This window comes from Balaenoptera musculus, chromosome 13, assembly GCF_009873245.2.
Source record: "Balaenoptera musculus isolate JJ_BM4_2016_0621 chromosome 13, mBalMus1.pri.v3, whole genome shotgun sequence".
Taxonomy (NCBI): domain Eukaryota; kingdom Metazoa; phylum Chordata; class Mammalia; order Artiodactyla; family Balaenopteridae; genus Balaenoptera; species Balaenoptera musculus.
The window spans coordinates 44085464-44110532 of record NC_045797.1 but is presented as its reverse complement, the minus strand read 5'-3'; the positions used below and the strand labels follow the sequence as shown (position 1 = coordinate 44110532).

Below are 25069 nucleotides of genomic sequence, written 5' to 3'. Positions count from 1 at the left end.
TGGATCTGGGCTTCTCTCCAAAGCACACATTGTACGTGCTACTTGGCTTTGCCTCTACGTAAGCTCTGAATGTACAACTTTTCAGATGATGACTTTTTTTACCAACCCATAATTGTCACTCACTGATTCAGTATTTGAAAAATTAGATTAGTACAAAAGTAGTCCAACTGATGGTTTAGGTTAACTTCAAGACTAAATCGGTTTGACTGTGTATTGGTACAATATATTATGCTATAAAACTACTAAAGATAAAGATTTGAAAGGAAATTATTAATATCATGCAAATATTAAACAATATTATACCCTAATATCAAGGGGAAATGGAATTTAAGCAAAATAAACATACAATTTAGGGAAAAAGAAATGCAATTTTTTTAGTTGGGATGTTTCTATTTAATAAAAATAGTGCTAGTAAAAGAATGAAAAGGAATGACTCAATTGCAATTCATGCCTAGGATTTATATATTCTCCCTGACATCTTACTTTCTAAAGCTTTCACCTAGATTATTTAATTCATGTTGTCTATATTTGATTCCTGAGTTGTTCCTGAGCAGGGAGTCTGTTCTACAGATGGGACTTTGAGGCCCACAGAGGTTATGAGACTTGTTCAAATAAGCAGTAGAAATACCAAGACTAGAATTCAGTTCTCTAAAGTAGTTGATGAACTGATGAAAGCATCATGAATTCAGATGAATAATTATCATTAGATTTTAAAAGCTTAGTTCACTGCATCTGTAATAGACAAGGCAGTAGTGAGATATCTTCTGACTTCCATTTTTTTTAAACGATTTTTGGTCAAATCCTAAATATGAACTTCATTATAATATTTTCATGATTTTTTTGTAATGTAGTTTGATTAAATGAAAACTTTCCTATATGAAGATGAGAAATTATGAATTGTATTTCATTTAAATGTGTTAAATTTATATCTCTTGATAGTAGGGCATAAATACATGATAGACAAAATTTTATCTACATGATTTTATCTACATTTAAATTATCGAGAATGTTGTCTCAGTCAGCAGCACATTTTAGGTCCTAGGTTAGACCAAGAGCTTTGCTCTGTATCCCAGAGTCTGATCTGAAAGATTCATGAGGTCATGAAAGAAGGATAATTCCAAAGAGTGATCACCATGATTCATGTGGCCCACATTTCACACATTTCTGAATCATCAAGAGATTTCTTGCCTTAAAAGAAATTACAACAAAATATTTAAATTATATTTTATTGATAATTTTATTTAATAATTTCCTTTCTTATTTATCAGAAAAGTAATATATTTTCTGGATATAAATTGATTTAGAAACATAATAGCAAAATTTTTTTAAAAATTCTTTTAAATCCCAATGATTTAAAAGACATTTCAAGTTAGTTTTGTTCATTAGAAAAAAGTAAAATTCAATCTCATGTCTTATGTTCTCAATTTTGTTTGTCTTTTCAAAGAACCAACTCTTAGTTTTGTTAATTTTTTCTGTTGTTTTCCTATTCTCTATTTCATGTATTTCTGTGCTAATCTCTATTACTTCCTTTCTTCTGCTAACTTTGGACTTAGTGTCCAAACTAAGTCCAAACTTTTTTTTCTAGTTCCTTGAGGTATAATATTAAGTTCTTTATCTGAGATCTTTCTTTTTCCTTAATGTATATGTTTATTAACTACAAAATTTCCCCTGAGAAATGCTTTTGCTGTATCCTGTAAGTTCTGGTATGTTGCGTTTCCATTTTCATTTGTGTCAAGATTTTTTAAAATTTCCTTTTTGATTTCTTCTTTGATCCATTAGTTGTTGAGGAGTGTGTTGATTTTTGTATATTTGTGACTTTCCCAGCTTTCTTCCTGTTACTTATTTCTAGTTTCATACTATAGTGGTCAGAAAATATACTTGATATAATTTCAATCTTCTTAAATTTATTGAGCCTTGTTTTGTGGTCTAACATGATCTGTCCTAGAAAATGTTCCTTGTGTGCTTGAGAAGAATGTATGTTCTGCTGCTGATAGATGAAATGTTCTGTATTTGTTAGGATATTTGGTCTGTAGTATTGTTCAAATCTGCTCTTTCATTATTGATTCTCTGTCTGGATGATCAGTCCTTTGTTGGGAGTGGGGTTTTACAGTTTCCAACTATTATTGTATTGATATTTATTTCTTCTTTTAGTTGTTAATATATGCTTTGTATATTTAGATGCTCTGATGTCGGGTACATAAATATTTACCATTGTTATATCTTCTTGATGAGTTGACCCCTTTATCATTATATAATGCCCTTCTTTGTCTCTTGTGACCATTTTTAGCTTCTTATGTTTTAAAAAACTTGAGTTCCTGCAATTAAAGATTTCCTGAGAATGTCAAGACATTAATATATTTGAAACCTGAAGAGTCTCTAACTAAATGTTTCTGTTATGCTTGAAGGTTTACAAAGAAGATCTACCTCAGCTAAAGCAACAAAGTAAAGAGAAAAACCATGCAGTGTCCTTCCTCAAACGAGAAAAGGCTCCTGAGGACAGCTTGAAACTCCAGTTCATACATGGGTGGGTGGCCTGTCACCAGCCTTATCACCTTGTCATCCTTCTCAGTGCTACCCCAATTCAGGCTGGCTCTTCTCTCCAGTTTGCACTTACCTGCGGTTAATATTTTAACCACGACTCTCTGTCCAGTTTTCTCAGTGTTCTATGGCCATCTCAGTGTGTGTATCTAGATTTTTCACACTTCATGTACTTTCGTGTTGCATGTGTTACTGCCACTCATTGTTATTTCATTTCATTCTCTCCATCTCTGCTTCCTTTATGCCATAACTCCTGCTCTATTCAGCTGGTTTCCCAGGACAGTATTTCCTTCAAATGCTTTTGTTCACGTGTACCCCAAATAATTTTGAATTTTGAAAATCATGTACAACCTTCCACACTTTAAGTTGACATCTAAGATTTTTCAACCTAAGCTTAAATGGTTGTGAAGAATATATCTTGTGTTTTATAAATACTCACATTATTTATTTAGATGGCTCCAGTGGAACCCAAATGCCATAGATATTTGATTCCCATTATCATCAATATAACAAATACATGAACTCATATTTCTATTCTACTTCTCCCACAGAATTTTACCCTAATATAATACTTTTATGCTTGTAAGTCTTTTTTTGATTACCCTGTCATAACTTCAACAAGGAAAAAACATATCTATATGTTCAATTTAAATTTAATTCCCTGTGACCATAAGTCTCTAACTCTGTGCTGTCTGGTACGATATCTACTTGTAGCCAATGATCACTTGAAATGTGGCTGGTCTAAATGTGCTGTATGTGGAAAATGCACACCAGAGTTTGAAGACTTAGCATGAAAAAGAAATTTACCTCATTAAAATGTTTTATACTGATTACATGTGGACATTATAATATTTTGGACATAATGGGTTAAATGTTCTTAAGATAAGTTTCATCTTTCCCTTTTTTTTTTTTAATGTGACAATTAGAAAATTTTTCAATTACCTATGTGACTCACATAATAGTTCTGTTGGACAGTGCTACTCTAAGCATTAACAATTTTTTTCTGGATTTAATTATTGTTATAACTATTAGTAATAAATAGCTGGCCAAATCAACATAAATATAGTACAAATTCTGATAGTTATTAAACATAAATAATTTTATTGGAAAAATTCTTTTAATAAGATAGAATTCTTTCAGTGAGTTCAGATATATGTGCATATATATTTCTTATTGCTAGAGGGTAACAGTTTAGCATTGAATCTATTCCATTTTTTCACTTTTTAATATAAGCACTAAGAAAGCTTATTCATATCTAGCTACTTAAGTAGATGAGAATAGAGGCAGTTTTATCACAGCAATGGTAATCAATTCTTTAAACTCCTCTTTGTTATAGGCCAAAAATATGTGTCGTGATTTTGATATATCACACAAAAATGTAGTTTAATGATCCATCAGCTAACAATTCAGTTAAATCACTGTTCAAATTTGTTAAAAGCAAAGAATTGGAAGTCACTTGACTCGCAAAAGGATTTCTTACCCAATTGTTAGAGTTATTCACTTTCAACATCCATCCGCACTTGTATTTGTTTTGGTGTCCCTGGAAGGTTTGACATTCCAGGGTAATATACCATAGTAAGAGTCCCGATGGATGAGAGGAATGACTTCCTAAATTGGGAGGAAGGCGATTAGGAAAGGGGAGGTGGGAAAGGAAAACCAGTACCTCATCACAGGTGTGTTCTCAGACTAGTCAGTTTTAAGAGAAAGCACATATAGTAGCTGAGGATCTGGAAATAGATTCTGTTAAAATTATCAGTGTCCATTTGCCCCTTAGAAAGTCATCACATGCCCTCAGAGGTCCTCATTACCCCCATTGAAGATCACTGTCCTAGGCAACTGTGGAGACACCTGGGTTCTGCTTGTCCATGTCCATATTAACATGTTAACTTTATCTTCTCACAACTTCTGCTCTGTTCATTCACTGTGCGTTCAACTACTGTGCATTTCTTGGACCTGTGCTTCAGCTATAGAGGCTACGATTGTAGAAACAATCTGTTCTACACACAAGCTGGAGAAGTGGTCTATCACATTGCTGCAGTTGCTGTCGTGTACAATAGGCAACAACACTCCCAGAGGCTGTACCTGGGACACGATGATGACATTCTCAGCCTGACCATCCATCCAGTGAAGGACTATGTGGCCACTGGGCAGGTATATATCTCTCCTGTAAGATGGGAGTTTAGCCAAAGAGAGGATTTAATTTTGAATTCAGTTTACATATGAGAAATTCAAGAAATACCTGGTAGAAATAAACATAAGGCAGGAAGCTGAAAGTGCAGTGAATGCTGGATCATTTCATGATGGTGGGAGAGTCAACCAATACATTCCAGCACTTTTGGGAAGACTTTGAGGGATTCTTATTCTAACATGATGAGATCTATGAATAGGATTAGGTAAAACAAGAGTATTGTAAATCCCATGAAGTCTTAATATATTCTCCTCATTACTGTTTACCCAGAACTTAGTATATCCTAGGTACTCAATAAATGTTTATTGAATGAACCATCTTTTATACTACTGTAACATCCAGTGTATAGTTATTTTTGTAAAACTTAGTCATATGAACTTTGGCTAGTTTATTATATTTTAACCTTCAAAAAACTAAACTTTATATGAACCATTTTGGAATGCCTAAACTTTGGATTGAGTCTATAATTGAAAAGCTGCTCAAAATAGAGCCCTGTAGTCAATCATTTTGTGTGGAAAAGGAGGAGGATAGAAGTAAACTCAGTAAACAGAGAATCTGTTAAACTCAGATTTATTGTCTTGCTGGTAAAGCAGTAATATTGTCAACAGTATTTTCAGTGTTGTGCTCTTTTCTACCAATGTATAGATTACATTTTTGTTCAGTTTTATCATGGGCTTTTAACTGTAGGTAATACTTCACCTGATCCTCAACATCTAAGTGGCAAATTCCAAGAAAAACTACTGGTATGAGGGTCAAAGATTAACATGAGACAACGAACTATTTCTGAGACTTGACATACAGGAGGTAGAAGTGTTTGAACAGGGTTTATAGCCTGATGTTCATGAGATCCATGGATGAAACTGAGGGCCTGACGGGAGTCAACCCCCAGAAATGTGCATTTGGGGGGAGAAGAGTTCGTAGCTCTTATATTTGTAAAAGGATTACAGTCCTCCATAACGGAAGAGCCATTAATTGAAACACTGGTTTGCTGCTCCTCCAACTGCAAATTAGACCATCTATTCTGACATTATTTTATAAGTAATTGATCACTACTTTGCCTTTTCACTCTTTCCTGCCCCCTCCCCCTTTATTGTCTTTCTTAGAAACAGAAGATGCTTTATTCATGGGTGTTTAATAGTCTTCCTTTGAAAGAAAAAACAGAGATTGGTTCTTTACATAAACCCCTGAGGAGATACCACACTCTATACTGTAATTGGGAGGCAGACCAGTATGCCAATAGCCACTCCAGGGGTAACTGGGCCTCCACAGGCCAGTGTAGGAGTTGGCCAGACTCTGCTCAGTTATGTGCATGGCTTTATGTCCCATTTTCCCTTTTAGAGTCATCATACCCAAAAGGGTTTTTTCTCCCTATGCATTATAAGTGAGGAAAACCACCTTAGTATTACAGTTTTCTCTGTTGTTGGGAATTGGTATGATAGAAGCTTGTGTCCCCTTGAGGAGAAGCCACCTTAATGACAGAGAGTTAAGCCATGAAACTTTCATTTCCCAGGGGGAGAAGTAGGGCCAGGCCTTCTTGAGGTGGGTAAATAATTGAGGTGGGTAAAAGAACTCTGAGGATAGTGCCATGAAAACATACAGCTGAGTGGAATCATGTGTGGAGTTGAGAAGGCAGAAGGGAAGGGTAGAACTAACTGACAAAAACAAAGCACAGTGGACATTTGAACCAGAGTTTTAAATATCTCTTAACTGGGAGACATGTACCAGGTTAGATTCTGCTGGCACCCACCTTGATGCCAGAACAAGACCCTTAGACCCTGTGCCTCAGTTTCCTCATCTGGAAGACAGTGGAGTTGGACCAGATGACTTCCCAGGGTCTTCCTACTCTCCAAATGTGTGGGTTTTGATTTCTGAGCGGCACTTGACTCTAAGGAACAAAATCATTCTTATTATAATTTATAATTTGTTAATAACACTCATCCTGTAATTTCAGGTTGGGAGAGATGCTGCTATTCATGTGTGGGACACGCAGACTCTAAAATGTTTGTCACTGTTGAAAGGACAACATCAGAGAGGAGTGTGTGCGCTCGATTTTTCAGGTAAGCACCAGTTTGCCACCGGAGTCGTTGACAGATGCTTCCATATTTATTTTGGGTTTGTTTTTAAAAAAAAAAAAATCCTTTTATTTAGTTTAGTCCTGCTTGTAAGGAGGTAAGCCCTTCGTGTGTCAGCTACCCAGTCTTAGACTGGAAATCAGATGTGTGAATATGATCACACTTCCTTTCCTCATCTTCCTCATTTTCTCTCTGCCAACTCATTACCCAGAGCTCACACTGTGTTCTGCATTTGCTTGAGAGATTTGAAATCCAGAGCAGCTGTTACCATTGAAAGACTTAGTTGCAAATGTCTGGCAGTGACTCAGAACATCAATTTCATCTCTCCAAATAAGTGGGAACACAGCACCTGTGATTTAAAATGTAAAGAACTAGAGCGAGGGGTGCAAATTTTCTGCAAAGGTCCACTTTACATCACTGGTGTTTTGGAAATAAAATTTCATACTGAAAAAATAGAACTGAAGTTTCCACCTCCTTAATTTAAAATTTTAACACAGTGCTGTTAAAAAAAATACTAACTTATAAATATAATTTTCTTTAGAGTAACGCCATTTCTTTATGCTAGAATTGAAGAATGAGGGCCTATCGCAAAAGGTGTTTTCAATCTAGAAATTTTTAATAACCCCAATGTAGATATTAGATCTGTAGAAAAAGTTTCTAAGCTTTCTACAGAAAACTGATTCTGTAATTTCCTTTTTCTAAATTCCGTTCAAATGTTTAATATGTGCAATGTGTATAATGTTGGTTGTTACATTCCATTTCACAACCCCAGTCTCTCTCTTATGTACCTCCCTCTCTACTCTCCTTGTTCAGGCCCGAACTTCCTCTCGTCTGTGCATGGTGGTTATGCTGGTCTCTGATTCCATCCCCACTTTGTCCAATCCATCCTGCCCATTTCTGGAGTCTTCTGGAAGTGCAATTACATTGCTACCACATGAACTCCCCTTGGTTGACTGACTCAGGGCTGAGCCCGTGGTTGGACATTCATGGCCTTCTATGATCTGGCCTCAACCTTCCTTTGCAGTGTTTTCACCCACTAACCCACTCGTGCTCCTTTCCATCTACCTAACTGTAGAACCTAAATGCACTCCTGTCCTTCTTTTTGCCTGTGTTCCTTTGCTCATGCTGTTCCCATGTGTCTGTTCAAGTCCAACCATCCTTTAAGACCAAGCTGAAAGTTTTCTCCTCCATCCTTCCAGGGAGAAATGTCCTGTGCCTTCTTCTGCATCCCTTAGCCCATTTGTTGTCATTGCTCTTGTGGTACCTGTTAGAGTCTATGTGGTACAGTAGTTATGTGTGTTAGCAGCTCCTATGCCCTTCTCAGACAGTAAACTACTCATCTAGCCCATCTCTCTGTTCCCCACTGCACATGCTGCAGACACAGAAGCTACTCCAAAAATGTGAATGAATGAATGAATAAATGAATGAAGTTTTGCTTAATGCGCTCTGTCTTGCCTTTCACTACTGCTACTAGAACTTCACATTGTAAACCATCTTTGGATGAAAGTTATCTTTATTGTCTGACCAATCACATGGTACAGATTTGTGTGAGTGTCACATGCTTATTCTCATACGCTGTAAACTACTATACAAATCTGAGTTGTTATATCACTATTAGAAGTTATTCAATACTTTGGTTATTGAATTAGTAAAAATCAAAGCAAAATTGTTCATACTCTACACTGGTGGGCATGTGAGGTACATAAGGCATGAGTAGCAAGGAAGAGAGAATTACTTGGCTACCACCTGCCAGTTGAAGGCCCAGATAATGCACCTGATAAACGGTGAATGCAAAGTCCTAAACTTCCAGGAGTTTGATGTACATACAACTTTAGTAAGTGTACCATGTATCCTTGATAAAGCAGTAAAATCTAAAATGAAACTATAATTTGAGTTCAAATAAGATTCTATTCCAAAGATGTGATTGGATTTCTGCTTTTTTTTTTTTTAATAGTTCTACCTGATGGCTGAACTGTGTTCTTTTCCTAAATTAACTTGCTAGCAGATACACATGTGTATACTTAATATAAAAATTATATTAATAAGTATGTTCTAGAAGAGTGGTAAGATACCCATTAAATAAAATAATAAAACCTAAATGTGTACTAAATTATGGAGACTTTCATATTCATATTGTCAGCAACGTTGCAAATTGACTCAATTATTCTAGGAGACAATTTGGCACTGTTTAACAAAAGCTGTAATTCAAAATGACAAGTATGTGGACCATGTGTATTTCATACACATTTCTATGTATCAAGTTAAGAAAAAGAGTAGAACTCAAAATATCATCTACTCACTGACTTCACCTGAAATGTGTGTATGTGTATTAATGTGTAAACAGTGGCAGGAAATTTAGAATACTAGAAATAGAATTCAATAATCATCAGATTATTTTTTCTAGAGAATTGATTAAATTTTTGGTTTTTAAATTTAGGAAAATCAGAAGAGCCAACTCATGCTGAATACCTTTAGAGAAGAGATTAGAGGAATGTTGATCAAAAGCATTGATTATGAGGCAAGTTAGTAGCAATAAGCTGGGACCCAGTAACTTGATCTCTGCATTTCTGAGAGCTTATGTCTCTTCTGGGCTTAGTAGTTTTATAAAAGGAAGATCGAGAAATTAGCTGCACTTAGAAATCTTCCCCTCGTAAGGCAGCCCCTAAATCATTGCCCGGGATAGAGAAACCAGGCACTCTGGAAGAGGCTGAGAAGCTGATTCTGTCACTGCCTCTAATTCCCATTTTGGGCAAATAAAGAAATGCCCAGATATAAAATATTTTCTGCATAAAAAGGATATTTCAGTTTTAACAATACATTCTCTATTCCCCAGATAATAGTCACTAAGAAAGAGCCCATTTATGCCGCAAATGTGGTATTTTTGCTTGTGGAAAATTATATTTTTGTCTCAGAGTTGAAATACGATGTTAATTTATAAATGGCAGAAAGGAAGCTAGGTGATAGTTTGAGAAAGCGCTAACATTAAGGACTATTCAGGAAGTAAGGAAGTATGTACTGTGTTTGATCCATCACCGTGTATGGTTACATGCAGATGAACTGTGGTCGATTGATCTTTGTGGTCTCTATGGCCCTACTGAAGGTGTGGCCTGAAGCCTCTTTGATTTAATTTATATTGATAGTAGTACCTTGTGTCATAGTGATACAGCTTTAGTCTTAAACAGATGCCTGCACCACTTTATAGGCCAAGAATGAAGATCCAGAGAGTTTGGTTGTATGGCTGCGGTAAAAGTCAGACAGTGGCAGATCCAGAGCGAGGACCCAGGTCTCCTGGCTCTCAGTCCCGTGAGAAAGCCACCAGGCCTGGGGCCGTCAGCTGGTGGAAGCTGTGCCGGCTGTGCTCTCCCTCTCAGTCCTCCTGCCCTTTCCTGCCCCTGCCCTCCACCAGGGCTGGTGTGAACTTTTAGCATGAGAGTCGTACCTGGACCACTCATTGTGCCCCCCTACTTCCTCACTCCTTCTACCTGATGGCCGTGCCTGCAGCTGCCTCCACCCCTACTCTCCAGTGTAAAGGTGGTGTGGGCATGGTGGGGCATAGAGGCTGCCACGTGGAACAGCACCCTCGTGAAAAGAGACCCCTGTCCTAGAACAGCCCTGAGTCAAACACTTTCATGAGCAGAAGCATCTATCCCTTCTTTTTGGATACTTGCAGTAAAGTGAGGAGTTCAAGTCAAAATGCTGAGAGAGAAGATGATTTAGGTTTCCCAGTTTCACCATGTAAACAGGACACCTACATTGGTTATTACCTAGCTGGTGGCCCCATCTGCGTATCTCAGTGTATCTCCACACCCACCTGTCTCTTACACGTCAGCTCATCTTGGGGGGTGTTGTGGAGACCTACCGATAATAGAAAGAAATTAGAGAAAGAGATTGTCATGGAAATACAAAGCAGGCAAATGATGTGAAAACTAGACAGCAGATAAGCAGTTATACCTAGGAATTTAGATTAATCTATTCTTGCCACTCTTCCAAAGCAAACAAAAAAGATGACATTTTTAATCAAAAACATTTCTAACAACACAACCCATACCTCTAAATTATGTCAACTAGAAGGAATGAATTTATATTGTGTCACTTAATTGAGCAACTCGTTGTGGATTTATTATCACTGTCTAGGGAAAACGGAGCCGTCCTTGCTTCTGTACTTGCAGTCAGGAAAGTGCTTCCACATGAACAGAAAGCCAATTAGAAAGAGAAAGGTTCAGATATAAATATTTTCTAGCCTAAATATCATCCTCATATTTTTAAAAACCTTCATTGAATAATACCGATTTCCACAAGGGCACATCTAAGACTAGTGTGATTTCATTGTGTCAGTTCCAAAAACCTATGCATTTTTTATGAGCCCTGAATACAGGACCAACTTGTAATTGTCTGGGTAAAATATTTCTCTTTCTAATTTGCCCTTTACTGTTGACATTAAGCTCCTTAGAATTATTTCTGGACTATGTCACAAAATATCCATAATTAATACATACTGTGACTGGAAAGATTTGAAAGGACATTACCTAAACCCTAAAAATATGGTTGAAAATCAAAAACTCCGACTAAATGGTCAAGGAACAATGGATATTGTTGCAGATATTTCCAAACTGTGTGGTATGTAGAAATTGCCCACACCTGCAGAATTCAAGAAAAAGTCACCATCCTAAAGAAGAGGTATGGTTGTTGAGGCACCTCTAGATTTGTTCTGCTGCTTCATTGCTACTCATAGTCACAAACTGGGGTAGAAAGGTGGTATAACTGTGAAGACAAGCTGATGGGGCCTTGCAGAAATTCCAATAAAAAGAAGCCAAAAAAAAAAAAAAATCAACTTACCCTGAGGACTTCTTCAAAAGACATAAAATGTAAAAAAAAAACCTATCATTTAAAATGTGTGGATGTTTGCATTCTAAGAAAGACATACTAATATAGCTACACAGGTTACAAAAGAAAACAAAATGTAGAATTAACAAATGCAAAAAAAAAAGAGACACTGAATATCTGTGCAGTGTTTTTGATTAAAATTTTTATATAACAGAATATTCCCATTCCCTCTGCACCATCCATAGGCATATTCCATTTTTATCTCCCTCATCCTCCTGATGTCACCAGTATCATCAGAATTCATTGAAAACCATCTCAGTACGAGGATCATGTTGGAAATGTGATACAAGTACTGTAAGTCTTAAATAAGAGTTTAGGATCTAAAAAGGAAGAGAGAACTCTCTAATAAAAAGAAAATCACCAAATACAGAGACATGCTAATATGGAAATATAACCAGACCACACCAAGAGGTACAGGAAAGGTAATGTTGCTGGTAATGAATCGGAAGTCATCACCAGTCCCTTCTCCCAAATGCATGAAAAGAGACGGGGCACAGTTTAAAGCCTGGTAACATTTAAGCATAAGGACATATTGTGATTGAGAAGACACATTTGTTTATAGTACTCACCTGGTGGTGATTTAGGCCTTTGGCAAAGTGTTACTGTCTTCACCTACTGTAGTCTAGGAGCTTGAAAGGGTTAATGTAACTTTCAAATCCTTGCCTCATACTTGGTGGTAGTAGAGGATTGCGGAGGATTTGGTTGGTTAAGCCAGGCTCTTACTCTCCTTTTTCCTCCAGAAAAGGAGCAGACTACCGTTCCCAGTTGGTCGGGGGAGGGTCTGTGGAACAAGTAAGGGCACCCAAGGGTTGGGCATTAGTTAACCAGCATTTGGGGAGGGTCACCAGATATAGCAAATAAAAATACAGGAGGCCCAATTAAATTTGAATTTCAGATAAGCAACAAATAATTTCTTAGTACAAGTATGTCCCATGCAATATAATTGCATGCAATATAACATTGCAAGGGGCATACTTGTACTAAGAAATTATTCGTTGCTTATCTGAAATTCCAATTTGACTAGGCGCCTTTATTTTCCCTGGCAATCCTAATTTGGCATCTACCCCAGGGCTGTCTTTGAAAATACCAGTTGAAACCCTGAGTGGGCTGTGGAGAAACAGTTTATCACATACTCACGTTTCTTTACCCTAAGGCCATTGGCTGTGTGTCACCAGAGAATACACCCTGCTAAACTGAGCCTTGGTGAGCTTGGCCACCCGTCTCCTAGCCCACTCCAGGCTAGGGAGGAACTGCTGACCTGAGATGCTTCTCCTGTGAAGCTTTGTGAGGAGGCAGCAAAGGAAGGACTTACTGACTGTACCTCTTCTTCTGTCTTGAAATGAGAAAGCAAATTAACTATTTTGATTTCAAATTCAATTACATATCATATATTTTTTTTTATTTTGGAAAACAACCTGTCTGAATTATAGTAATTATTGATAGTATTATAAATAATATTTAATACTAAGGGAAAATGTTCATCATATAACAAGTAAAAAAAATTAAGTAATAGTATGTTCACTATGATCCTGGTTTTGTCTTTTCAAAGCACGTTTAGGTAGAGAAACTGATAGGATGTATATCAAATGTAGGCCTAGAAATTTGGATGATTTTTAAATTTCCTTTGTCCGTATCTTCTAAATGTCCTACAACAAGCATATTACATTTGAAACAGGGAAACTAAGAAATTAAGATTTTTTTTAAATTATAAAATCATCTTTTGAAAGAATTTTCCAAGTTAGTTTCTATAATGCTCTTATCTTGGAGGGTTGAACAGAACCAGTTGTTTTTTTTTTAGAGCGAAGTAGACTGAGTCACAAAGTTAAATGGCTCTTCTAGTAAATGTCATGAGATTTTTCTGACACAAAATAGACAAGGTTTTGGTGACTTACCTGAGAAGCTCCCCACAGCCCTGTGTCTCAGATTGGAATGTTGGGTCAGCGATTTAATTCAGCAACCAGTTATTATACATTGAGAACCTCCACTATTAGTAGTTACGCATTTCATTTAGTGAGGTCCCCTTAGTGTATTATTCTCCTAACGTATTTGAGCCTAAATAATATTCTTAAGATCAATTTCTTGTTCCTCTTTACAGTATATAAAATGTTGTGGTTTTTCATTGAGAAATGAGTCATTTGACATTTGTGTTGTTTTCATACAGCCGATGGAAAATGTCTGGTGTCGGTTGGTTTAGACGATTTTCACAGTATTGTATTTTGGGACTGGAAAAAGGGAGAAAAGATAGCCACCACCAGGTAAGAAGCTGCCGAGGTCTTAACGGCATCCTGCCAATGATCACACTGCAGTAAAAGTTAATAGTTTGCATTTTCTGGTAAGATTTCATCTTCAAACTCAGATGAAGTTCACATAGAAAGCTTTACACCTAAGTAAAAACATATTGTAATATTTCATGGTGACAAACCTGACATAGAGGAATTAATGTTTGTTTCAGGCAATTGGAAAATTCTGAAATCCTTTCCAGAGAGTTATTCATCACTTTGCTTTTAGTAATATATGCATTATCTATATCAAAGCTTCTTCCCAGCAGTAGGAAAGCAGCTTTCCTCAGACTTGTGCCTTGCCCCTTGTTTTTCCACTATCTTAGCATCTAGTGAAGGACTGTCAATGTCACTGGAGTCAGAAGTTCCACTTGTCATGAGGCTGCAGCATGCAGGAAAGGAGGCCCGGCGTGTGCACCTGCCACTCGCTTTCAAAGCAGGCAAATTGTTGCCCTAATCTCCCCATCTTATAAATAGACCTTCTAAGACCACCTGCTATTTATAGACCACCTGTCCTCCCTTGCCCCAGCCTCCCTCCCTGCTGAATCAGCCCTAAGTCTGAACACTGCTTTCCACTCCTGCTTACATTGGTCTTAGCTGTCTGCCTGGCCATAGTCAGAGGTCAAAATAGTTGACCACCAAGGCCCAGCAATACAATTTGTTGCCCAAGGCATGTTATCAGTTTATCTCTCTACTGGTTCTTCCCTGCATAAACCAACTTCCTTTTTATCTGGCACCATAAAATCATTTTTAAATTAATGACTTTGAACCCCAATATTCACTTTTTAAATTGATGTTTTAAATTATATAGGAAAAAAGTGTTTTTTTGGCAATTTGATTTAATGAATGAAGACCTATAGATTGCTGGAGACTCAGAGGAGGAGCAAATGGAGCCTTGAGGACTCCAGCTGACCGTCTTAGGAGAGAAAGAGGAGCTTTTCTGATGACTGCTATTGAGATGGAATTCTTGGCAGCAAATGACAGCTCATAAATCTGCCTACCCAAGCGGTTTTTCTTTTGCTCTCTCTAGTATTCCTCACGGTTATATCACTCCCCGCTAATACTCAGATTCAGCTTCTAATCAGAAGTCCACTTTCCTCCTAGATTAATGTACTGAATTTTACTTTAATATTTCTGATAACATATCATCTGCATTACAGATAATCTCAGGCAAAGCACACGTCTGCATTTCAAAAGCAACAGAAACGCAGTTTTCCTGCTAGAAAACCCTCTGCAAATGTGGGTAGCTCACCTGTTATATATCGGAAACAGTAATAGAAATGGAAGAAAGAAATATTTATTAATATTTTAGAAGTATATATTTGATATGTTTGGTAGTGCTACTTCTATTTAATTAACACAAAGTGACTTAACACCATTATGTTAATAATACAGTTTATTTTTAGAATTGTTCCCAAGCCATATGTCACATTCCCCTAACAGGACACCTGCAGAGTTGTCTTCAGAGACCAATTCTGCAATTGTAACATTCACCATTGCTCTATCCAAAGAGTATCAGAGATTGTTAAAGTTCTTTGGATGAATACTAGATTTTTAAATAATAAATAAATAATATTTACACAATATTATCAATCATAAATATTCATGTAAATAAGTAACCAAACAAATTAAAATTCTATTTATGGCCTGAGATTAAGGTGCTTAAGTAGATAGAAACTTTAAAAACAGGGGCATGAAAGAAGTGACAAAGAAAAAGGAGTAATACTTTACCAGTGGGACCTTACTGTCTTCCAGGAGTCAGTGTAGCTCCTCCAAGGGTCTAATTTACTCTCAGAAGATGGCTGATTCAGTGACACCCCTCACTCTGCACTTCTGTGTCTCAATCATGGCCTGCATCGCCACTAGCAAGGCTTAACAACAAACCTGCTTCCCGCAGGTTGTGTGGTTCTGGCAGGTAAAGTTCTGCAGTAGCACCCGTCACTCAGGATGTGAGATTTCCCCATGGGGGGAGGGGCACAGTCAGTGGCTGTGATGGCATCACCGGCAGCACCGCTGCTGCCCAAGGCTAACGTGGACCCCCTGCACTCAAAAGCCGCCCTTCAGTTGGGAACATGTTGAAGTGAACCTATGTTTTTATCAGCTCAGAGAAATTAGAGAAGTTTGGAATTGGCCCATAAAGATCTTATTACAAGATCTTGATGAGACTTGATCCAATCTCTTTGCAGTTTTTTTTGATCTTTGCTAATTTTCATGAATGACTTCAGTCCCCTCCATTACAAATGAATTTTTTAGTCTCTTTTTCCTTGTAAAGATTGTTCAGATTTTAGTCTAATATACAAGTAACCTATGTAATAACAAAGAGTAATCTCTTATGGGCAGTAGTGAAATAGCCTGATATCAGCGTCAATCAGGGCAGAACAATGAGATAATTAATCAGGCACCTCTATGTCCCTTTATTTAGATTTCCATCACACCAGTAACATGACTGGGGGGCAATGGCTAATTATTATTGACAAGCTTCATCTCAGAAGTTTGAACAGTGGGGATACTAAGCAAAAGGTACAGTTATCAAGGTGCATAACAAGATTACTTCAATGTTAATGAGAAATAGTTGTGCTACTAAAAAGCTTAGGGACAAAACATAGGCCCGCATGGAGCAGGTACATAGACCTTCAGAGTATGTATTAGCTCCACTGCTTGTTCTATTTTAGGTCCCTACCCTTACATACATTTAGTGAATATGATCAGGCCTCCTGCATACCAAATTGAGATCTTTCTCACTTTCCTTTTTTAATTTTTCCTGTTTTCAAAATAATACATGATTATTAAAAAGTTAGAAAGCACAGAAAATCACCAAAAAGAAAATGAAAATGATTCATAATTCCACTACCCAGACATAGCCATGGCTAACATTTTAGCATATGTTCTCTGGTATATATGCTGCTAATATTTTTATCCATTTTTATTCATATGTGGGGTATTATGCATACTGCTCTGTAACTTGCTTTTTTTTTTATTTTTCACTCACCAGTGTATCATTTTCCTTTCTTCTTCTCAATGTTACCTGGCTTATTCTATGTTATTCTATATTGTAAGCCATTTTAAATCTTTTTTAGAACTGGGGTATAAATCAAACATTCATTCAGTCTTCCACTTGTGGGCTACCTTCACAAAAAAGGAGAAAACCAAATCACATACACCGAGACTGGGCCTCTATGCAAATGAGAGGGTTTTGAATAGAAGATTGGGAAACCAACTCACGTCGTGTGCAGCTGCCTTTGGCTTCTAGAAGAGGAGCATTTCTTCCCTTTTCCCCTGTACTTGCTGATAGAGTTTAAAATGTAGCCCTACGTGGTGAATTACCTATGACTCAGGTGATAGGAATCGTCCTGTATTAGGGCAGCAGTATGGACTCTCCTACATTCTTATTCCATCAGGGTAGGACCTGAAACTCTTTTCATTTTGTTTTTCTTACACACACACACACAGTTGTAGGCAACTTCTCTACAAATTTAACAAGCGTCTAAAGGGAAAAATAACAGGTATTCAAAGAATGTTCTTTATTTAGGTGTTGACATTAACTAAACATTTACGTGCCATCACTAGTCAGTTTAGAATTTTAGCTACAAGAGAAACAACATTGGTGTTTTTATGACACCAAGAAATTAGGTGAAAACTAAAGTGTGCTCTCAAAAAAGACTTTTCCAACCATCTAATTGTTTGACCTTGTATAGACACTAGCAAACAAAACAATGCTCTTTTCTATGTAGGGGATGTAATTTGTGATATCTGTTCTCAATTTTCATTTCAGTTTTCTCTAGCGTCTTCTCTCTAAAATTTATATTATTGATTTAGGAGCTGTGGGGATTTTCCTCCAATCAAGAAATCTTTGGATGTTTAATGTTTCTTATGGTTATCTGGTTCACTTCTCCTCTTTATGTTAAGCACATTTTCTCTTCTCTTTTATCTAAACCTTTTTCTCACTGTCCTAATTGTTCCTGATACTTTCAGTGATATATCTTGGCCCTGGTGTCCAAGCTTCACTTTTGACTTTCAAAGAAACAAAGAGAGAAAGTTCAAAAATCAGTTTCTCCTCCTTTCCCTGCCTTTCACTGTAAGGCCTACATAATAGTTGTGGAGATGCTCTGTTCTTTCTTTACTTTTCTTTTAACTTTTTATTATGGAAATTTTAAACGTTACACACAAGCGGAGGAAATATCATAAAGAACTCCCTTATACCCATCACCCAGCTGCAACATCCTACAAATGATACAAAGCTCTTCCCCCTCCCCTCATTTTTTACTTTTACTTTCTTTTTTGCTATAAAATTTTAAAGAAAACTCAAGACATTGTGTCACTTGACCAGTATGTACTTCATTAGGCATTTCTAACTGAAAAGACTTATTTTTAAAAACCACCATTCCATTATCACAACTAACTAAAGCAACAGTAATTTCTTTCTTTAATTTATTACTCTATTTAAAATCAAACATATCTGACTGTTTCAAAAATGAGAGTTGGTTTGTTCAAATCTGCATCCAAACAGGGCCCATTTATTACGTTTGATTGTCATCTCCCTTAAGCCTCTTTTATTTTATAGCAGTCCCCCTCCCACCTTATTCTTGCCATGGATGCATTTGAGAAGCCGGGTCATTTGACCTATAGAATGTGTCACATTCTAAACTTGACTGGGTCTTCATGAAAGCATATCAAGCATTTCCCTGTATTTCCTATAAATGGTAGTTAGATCCATAGGCTTGATTAGATTCACATTCAGCTTTTTTTTCCTTAATACTAGTATTATTGATAAATCATATACCATACAATTCACCCATTTTAAAGTGTACAGTTCAATCACTTTGTAGTGTATACAGATGTCAACTTATAATGCTGTACACTTGAAACTTATATAATAAAAATAAATGAATAAAGTGCATAATTTGATGTTTTTTAGCATATTTACAGAGTTGTGCAATCATTAACACTATTTAATTTCAGAACACTTTCACCACCCCAAAAAGAAATCCCATACTCATTAGCACTAATCTACTTTCAGTCTCTCTGGATTTTTGTATTCTGGACATTTCGTATAAATGGAATCACGTGAGGTTCTTTGTGACTGGCTTCTTTCATGTAGCATAATATTGGGTGGGCCAAAATGTTCGTTCGGATTTTTCTGTAAGATGGCTCTAGTAGCACTTAGTTGTCTTTAACTTCATTCGAAGCAATTTTGTTAGATTGTATGTGACAGCTGTCATATCAGCGTGCATTTTAAAAGACTTACCAAAATTGGGAATTTTTGTGTAGCCATTTTAATATTGAAGATGGAAGAAAACAACATTTTTGGCACATTATGCTTTATTATTTCAAGAAAGGTAAAAACGGGACCGAAATGCAAAAAAAGATTTGTGCAGTGTATGGAGAAGGTGCTGTGACTGATCAAATGTGTCAAAAGTGGTTTGCGAAGTTTCGTGCTGGAGATTTCTCACTGGACATTGCTCCACGGTTGGGTAGACCAGTTGAAGTCGATAGCGATCAAATCGAGACATTAATTGAGAACAATCAACGTTATACCACGCAGGAGATAGCTGACATACTCAAAATATCCAAATCAGGTGTTGAAAACCATTTGCACCAGCTTGGTTTTGTGAATTGCTTTGATGTTTGGGTTCCACGTAAGTTAAGCGAAAAAAGCCTCCTTGACCATATTTCCTCATGCGAGTCTCTACCTAAACGTAATGAACACGTTCTGTTTTTTAAAACAAATTGTGACAGGTGATGAAAAGTGGATACTGTACAATAAGGTGGAATGGAAGAGATCGTGGGGCAAGCGAAATGAACCACCACCAACCGCACCAAAGGCCCGTCTTCATCCAAAGAAGGTGATGTTGTGTATATGGTGGGATTGGAAGGGAGTCCTCTACTATGAGCTCCTTCTGGAAAAGCAAACAATTAATTCCAACAAGTACTGCTCCCAATTAGACCAACTGAAAGCAGCACTCGACGAAAAGCATCCAGAATTAGTCAACAGAAAAACGCATAATCTTCCAAAAGGATAACGCAAGACTGCATGTTTCTTTGATGACCAGGCAAAAACTGTTACAGTTTGGCTGGGAAGTTCTGATTTGTCCGCCGTATTCACAAGACACTGCACCTTCGGATTTCCATTTACTTAGATCTTTACAAAATTCTCTTAATGGAAAAAATTTCAAATCCCTGGAAGACTGTAAAAGACACCTGGAACAGTTCTTTGCTCAAAATGATAAAAAGTTTTGGGAAGATGGAATTATGAAGTTGCCTGAAAAATGGCAGAAGGTAGTGGAACAAAAGGGTGAATACATTGTTCAATAAAGTTCTTGGTGAAAATGAAGAATGTGTCTTTTATTTTTACTTAAAAACCGAAGGCACTTTTTGGCCAACCCAATATTTGAAGGTTCATCTATGTCATAACAAGGATCAGTATTTCATTCCTTTTCATTGTGTGGATCCTACCATGCTTCATTTATCTGTTCATCAGTTGATGGATAGTTGGGTTGTTTCCTCCTTTTGGCTATTGTGAATAATGCTGCTGTGAACATTTGTGTGCAAGGTTTTAAGTAAACATATGTTTAATTTCTCTTAGGTATATACCTAGGAGTAGAATTGCTGGGTCATATAGTAACTTAGTATTTAACATTTTGAGGCACTGCCAAAATACAGTTCTAAGTGGGTGCGCTATTTTTCATTCCCACCAGCAAGGAATGAACATTCCAATTTCTCCACATACTTGCCAACACCTATTATTGTCTGTCACTTCATTATAGCCATCCTAGTAGATATGAAGTGATATCTAATTAAGGTTTTGATTTTCATTTCCCCAATGGCTAATGATACTGAGCATCTTTTCATGTGTTTACTGGCCATTTGTATAACTTCTTTGTAGAAATGTCTATTTAGATATCAGTATTTTGCTCATTTTTAACAGGGTTATTTGTCTTTTTATTATTGAGTTATAAGGGTTTCTAAAAATTTATTCCGAATATAAGTCCCTTATCAGATATATGATTTGCAGATATTTTCTCCTAAGTTCAATTTTTTAGTCAAGAGTACCTGATATGTACTTCATGTTTCACTCTATCAGAAGAAACATAATCAGTGGCATACCAGATGGTGGGGGCAGTGGGAGTAGTACTTGACAGGTGCAAGCAATAGGGCTTCTATTATCTGTAGGAATTTTTTAAAGCATAAGAAGATCAACTAAAAGCCAATCTGCTTTTTATTACTCTCCTGAGCCAGCAATTCTAAACAATGTCAGGGATGGAATTCCTCTTTCTCAGGAATTCCAGTCCACCCCATGGTGTGCCACTGCCCCAAATGTCTGGTTCTCCTACTCTTAGTAATACTAAGCTCCATTGTGGGTTCTGGTACTATCAGCCTCATCCTTCCATTGAAAGCTTCCCATCAATGTATTAACTAATGGTTGTAGCATCCATTTACAACTGTGGGCTAAATTGATTATTTAATTAGGGATTGAAAATGATAATTTTCTAATTCTATTATTTATTCTTCGTATTAGCTAGAATTCTTCTATAAATAAGAGTTTTCTCTCATGAACCACTTGGTTTCTCTGAAATACAATTCACACAGGAAGTAGTCCTTTAAATATTAAGGGCTAATAATATTTGTTGTCTATAACTTGCAGATATTTCCCCTAGTCTGTCATTTGTCTTTTGAGTTTGATATGATGTTTTTCATCATGCAAAGGCTTTTATTTTTATGTGGTCAAATTTATCAGTCTTTACCACTTCAAGATTTTGAGACTGATTAAGGAAAGTGTTCCCTGTCCTCTGGTTAAAAGGAAATTACTTGTGATTTCTTCTAATCTGCTGTGGCTTCATCTTTACATTTAGATCTCTAAACCATTTGGAATTTATCCCAGTATCTCGTATGAGGAACAGATTCAATTTTTTCCTTTCTCTATATGGCTATCAAGGTGTTCCAAACACCATTTTCCTTTTCCCTTTTATATAGACTATTTTTTAGAACAGGTTTAAGTTCACAGCAAAATTGAGCAGAAAATACAGAGTTTCTGTATACCCACTCTCCCAGCCACCTTCAAATCCCCACCTGGCACCAGAGTGGTATATTTGTTATAATAGATGAAGCTACATTGACACATCATTATCACCCAAAGTCCACAGTTTACATTAGGGTTCATTCTTAGTGTTGCACATTCAATGCGTTTTGACAAGTGTATAATGACATGTATCCACCATTATAGTATCATGCAGAATAGTTTCACTATTCACTGCCCTAAAAACCCTTTGTGTTCTGGCTGTTTGTCCCTCCCTCCCCTCTGTCCTGGAAACCACTAATCTTTTTACTGTCTCCATAGTTCTGCCTTTTCCAGAATGTCATTTAGTTGGAATTATACAGCATGTAGCCTTTTCAGATTGTCTTCCTTCACTTAGTAATATCCATTTAAAGTTCCTCCATGTCTCTTCATGGCTTGATAGCTCATTTCTTTTTAGCACTGAATAATACTCCGTTGTCTGGATGTACTAGTTTTTTTAATCCATTCACCTACTGAAGAACATCTTGGTTGCTTCCAAGTTTTGGCAATTATGATTAAAGCTGCTGTAAGCATCTATGTGCAGGTTTTTGTGTGGACGTAAGTTTTCAACTCCTTTGGATAAATACCAAGGAACATGATTGCTGGATCTTATGGTAAGAACATGTTTAGTTTTGTTAGAAACTGCCATAATGTCTTCCAAAGTAGCTGTACTATCTTGCATTCCCACCAGCAATGAATGAGAATTCCTGTTGCTCCACATCCTTGCCAGCATGTGGTAACATACACCATTTATTTTAAGTATTAATTTTTCCCCCATTGATTTGAGACCTGTCTTTATTACCTACTACATTTAAATATTGGGTCTCTTTCTAGATTTTCTATTTTGCCATTGGTTTGTCAGTCACTTTGTGCACCAATACCACACTGTTTTAATCACGAAGGCTTTATAAATTGTTTTAATATCTAGGAGAGCTACTCTTCCCACTTTGCTTTTCTTTTTCAGACTTTTCCTGGCCATTACTGCTGTTTTATTCTTCCATAAGAACTTTAAAATCAAGGTGTCTAACTCCAGATTAAAGAACAGACACTAAATGCTCTTTTTTATTGGAATCAAGTTGAATTTATAAGCAAAGCTAGGAGAATTAACATCTTTATGATTGAGTTTTCAAACCCAAGAACATGGAATGTGTTTCCATTTTTTTAAGTCTACTTTTCTATCTTACAAATATGGGGTGTTTTGTGGTTGTTGTACTCATTTGCATATAGTGCACAGTTCTTGTTAAATTTATGCCTTGATATTTTTATTGTTTATAAATAGAGTCCTTTCTTCCAGTATATTTTTCAACTGGATATTATATATATTAAGGTTATTGATTCTGTATTTAATTTTATATACTGCAACTTTCCTAAATTATCTTATTTGTAGTTATTTTTATGTTATTTTCTTTTGAATTTTTTAGACATATAATTATTATCATTTGCAAAAAGAAATCGTTTTACCTCTTCCATTCCAGCTCCTGTGCCTTTAATTTTTTTAAACCTTGTCTAATTGCATTAGGTAATATGTTCAGTACAATGTTAAATGGTAGTGGTGATAGTCTTGTTCCTGACTTTATTGGGAATAACATTAAGTAAGAATCTGACTTTCGAGTTCACACACACACACACACAAACACACCATGAATAAGGTACTGTTCCAGCACATTCTGTTTTTAAAAAAAGGATAATGGCACACAGCATCTGAAGAGCCAGTCTGTGTATAATTGGTCTTGAATGAATTTGTGTTTCTCAATGAGAGTCAAGAACTGCAGGGAAATATAAAAGTCTAAGAAATAACTCTAAAACATCCATTAATTCCTACTTTATTGAGTGTTAGTTGAGTACTTTTTTAATCACAAGTGACCGTTAGATTTTTTTTGTGAAATGCCCTTTTGGCATCTGTGAAAATAACATAATTTTTCTCATGTATTAATATGATGTATTATTTGATTCCTTAATAATTAACCACCCTTGCATTTGGTCATAATGTACTGTTTTTTAAATATGTTGTTGGATTCTCCTTGCTAGTATTTTATTTAAGATTTTTGTATCTGTATTCATAAGGGAGACTAGTCAGTCATGTTCTTTATGTTAATTGCTTTTCTTTTACATAATGAAAGTTAGGTCCTAGTATACGAGAGAAGACCATCAAATAGTCCATTAAGACCAGTAAATCCTTAGATTCTAATGTGATTACTTTATACTCTAAACCAGAAATTTCCCTGGCACTGTGGAATGCTGGTCTACAGCTCCAGCCTACAGTCAGTCCTCACTTTTATATTTGTCCTTCTGCCTCTTGGGTTATAAACTTACATTTCTGAATGCACAGCATCCTTGAGTGCCTTAAATCGATAGACGACAGCCTTTCTCTCTCCATGGATGTGAGCCAGGGGCTTTGGCTTCTTGTGAATACATTTCTAGCTGAAACTGTTTAACCCAAAGTTATGCCTTCCCCAGCAAGAATATTACATTTGAAGCTTCTCATTAATACTTTTACAGTATCTTCTCCCTCCTCTTATACAAGACCTCTGTATCCCAAGAATTACAATTCTATAGTTGTGGCATTAATTTTATCTTATGGAGACATTCTGATCCATTTAAAATATTTCATTCATTTGTTTAAAGCATAATTAAGTAGATTTTGGTAGCAATGGTAGGGTAAGAAGAAAGGGCTCAAACATGCGAAGAAAAACCAAAACTCATTATTTTAGTGTAGACCCCATGTGTATTTTAAATCGTCTTCTAATTTACTTGTCCTATTAGATGTGCTTAATGAAAGTTAGACTAAATGCATGCTTTTAATAAAACTCTCTAGCAGTGCTGTCATGAAAACTGGAATTTTTCCCCTATTTGTCTCTTACAGAGGACATAAAGATAAGATATTTGTGGTAAAGTGTAACCCACACCATGTTGACAGACTGGTTACGGTTGGGATCAAGCACATCAAATTCTGGCAACAAGCAGGTACTATTGTTAGGGTTTATCCTTTATGTGGTTGAAAGTTTTACTCCAGCTGGGAAAAAAAAACCAACCAACACCACTACCTAGCGTATCT

At 36.4% G+C, this 25069-nt stretch overlaps 1 protein-coding gene across 7 annotated transcripts in view; it reads left to right on the top strand.

Annotated features, from left to right (window-relative positions):
- Positions 1 to 25069, top strand: part of EML6 (EMAP like 6) — a 356906-nt gene that overhangs the window by 249173 nt on the left and 82664 nt on the right. For all 7 annotated transcript variants that reach the window (XM_036873387.1, XM_036873381.1, XM_036873382.1 and 4 more), the window contains 5 exons: positions 2406 to 2524; positions 4503 to 4689; positions 6678 to 6783; positions 13844 to 13937; positions 24878 to 24978. In XM_036873387.1, the coding sequence (XP_036729282.1) occupies positions 2406 to 2524; positions 4503 to 4689; positions 6678 to 6783; positions 13844 to 13937; positions 24878 to 24978 (607 nt within the window). The remainder of the gene's footprint in view (positions 1 to 2405; positions 2525 to 4502; positions 4690 to 6677; positions 6784 to 13843; positions 13938 to 24877; positions 24979 to 25069) is intronic.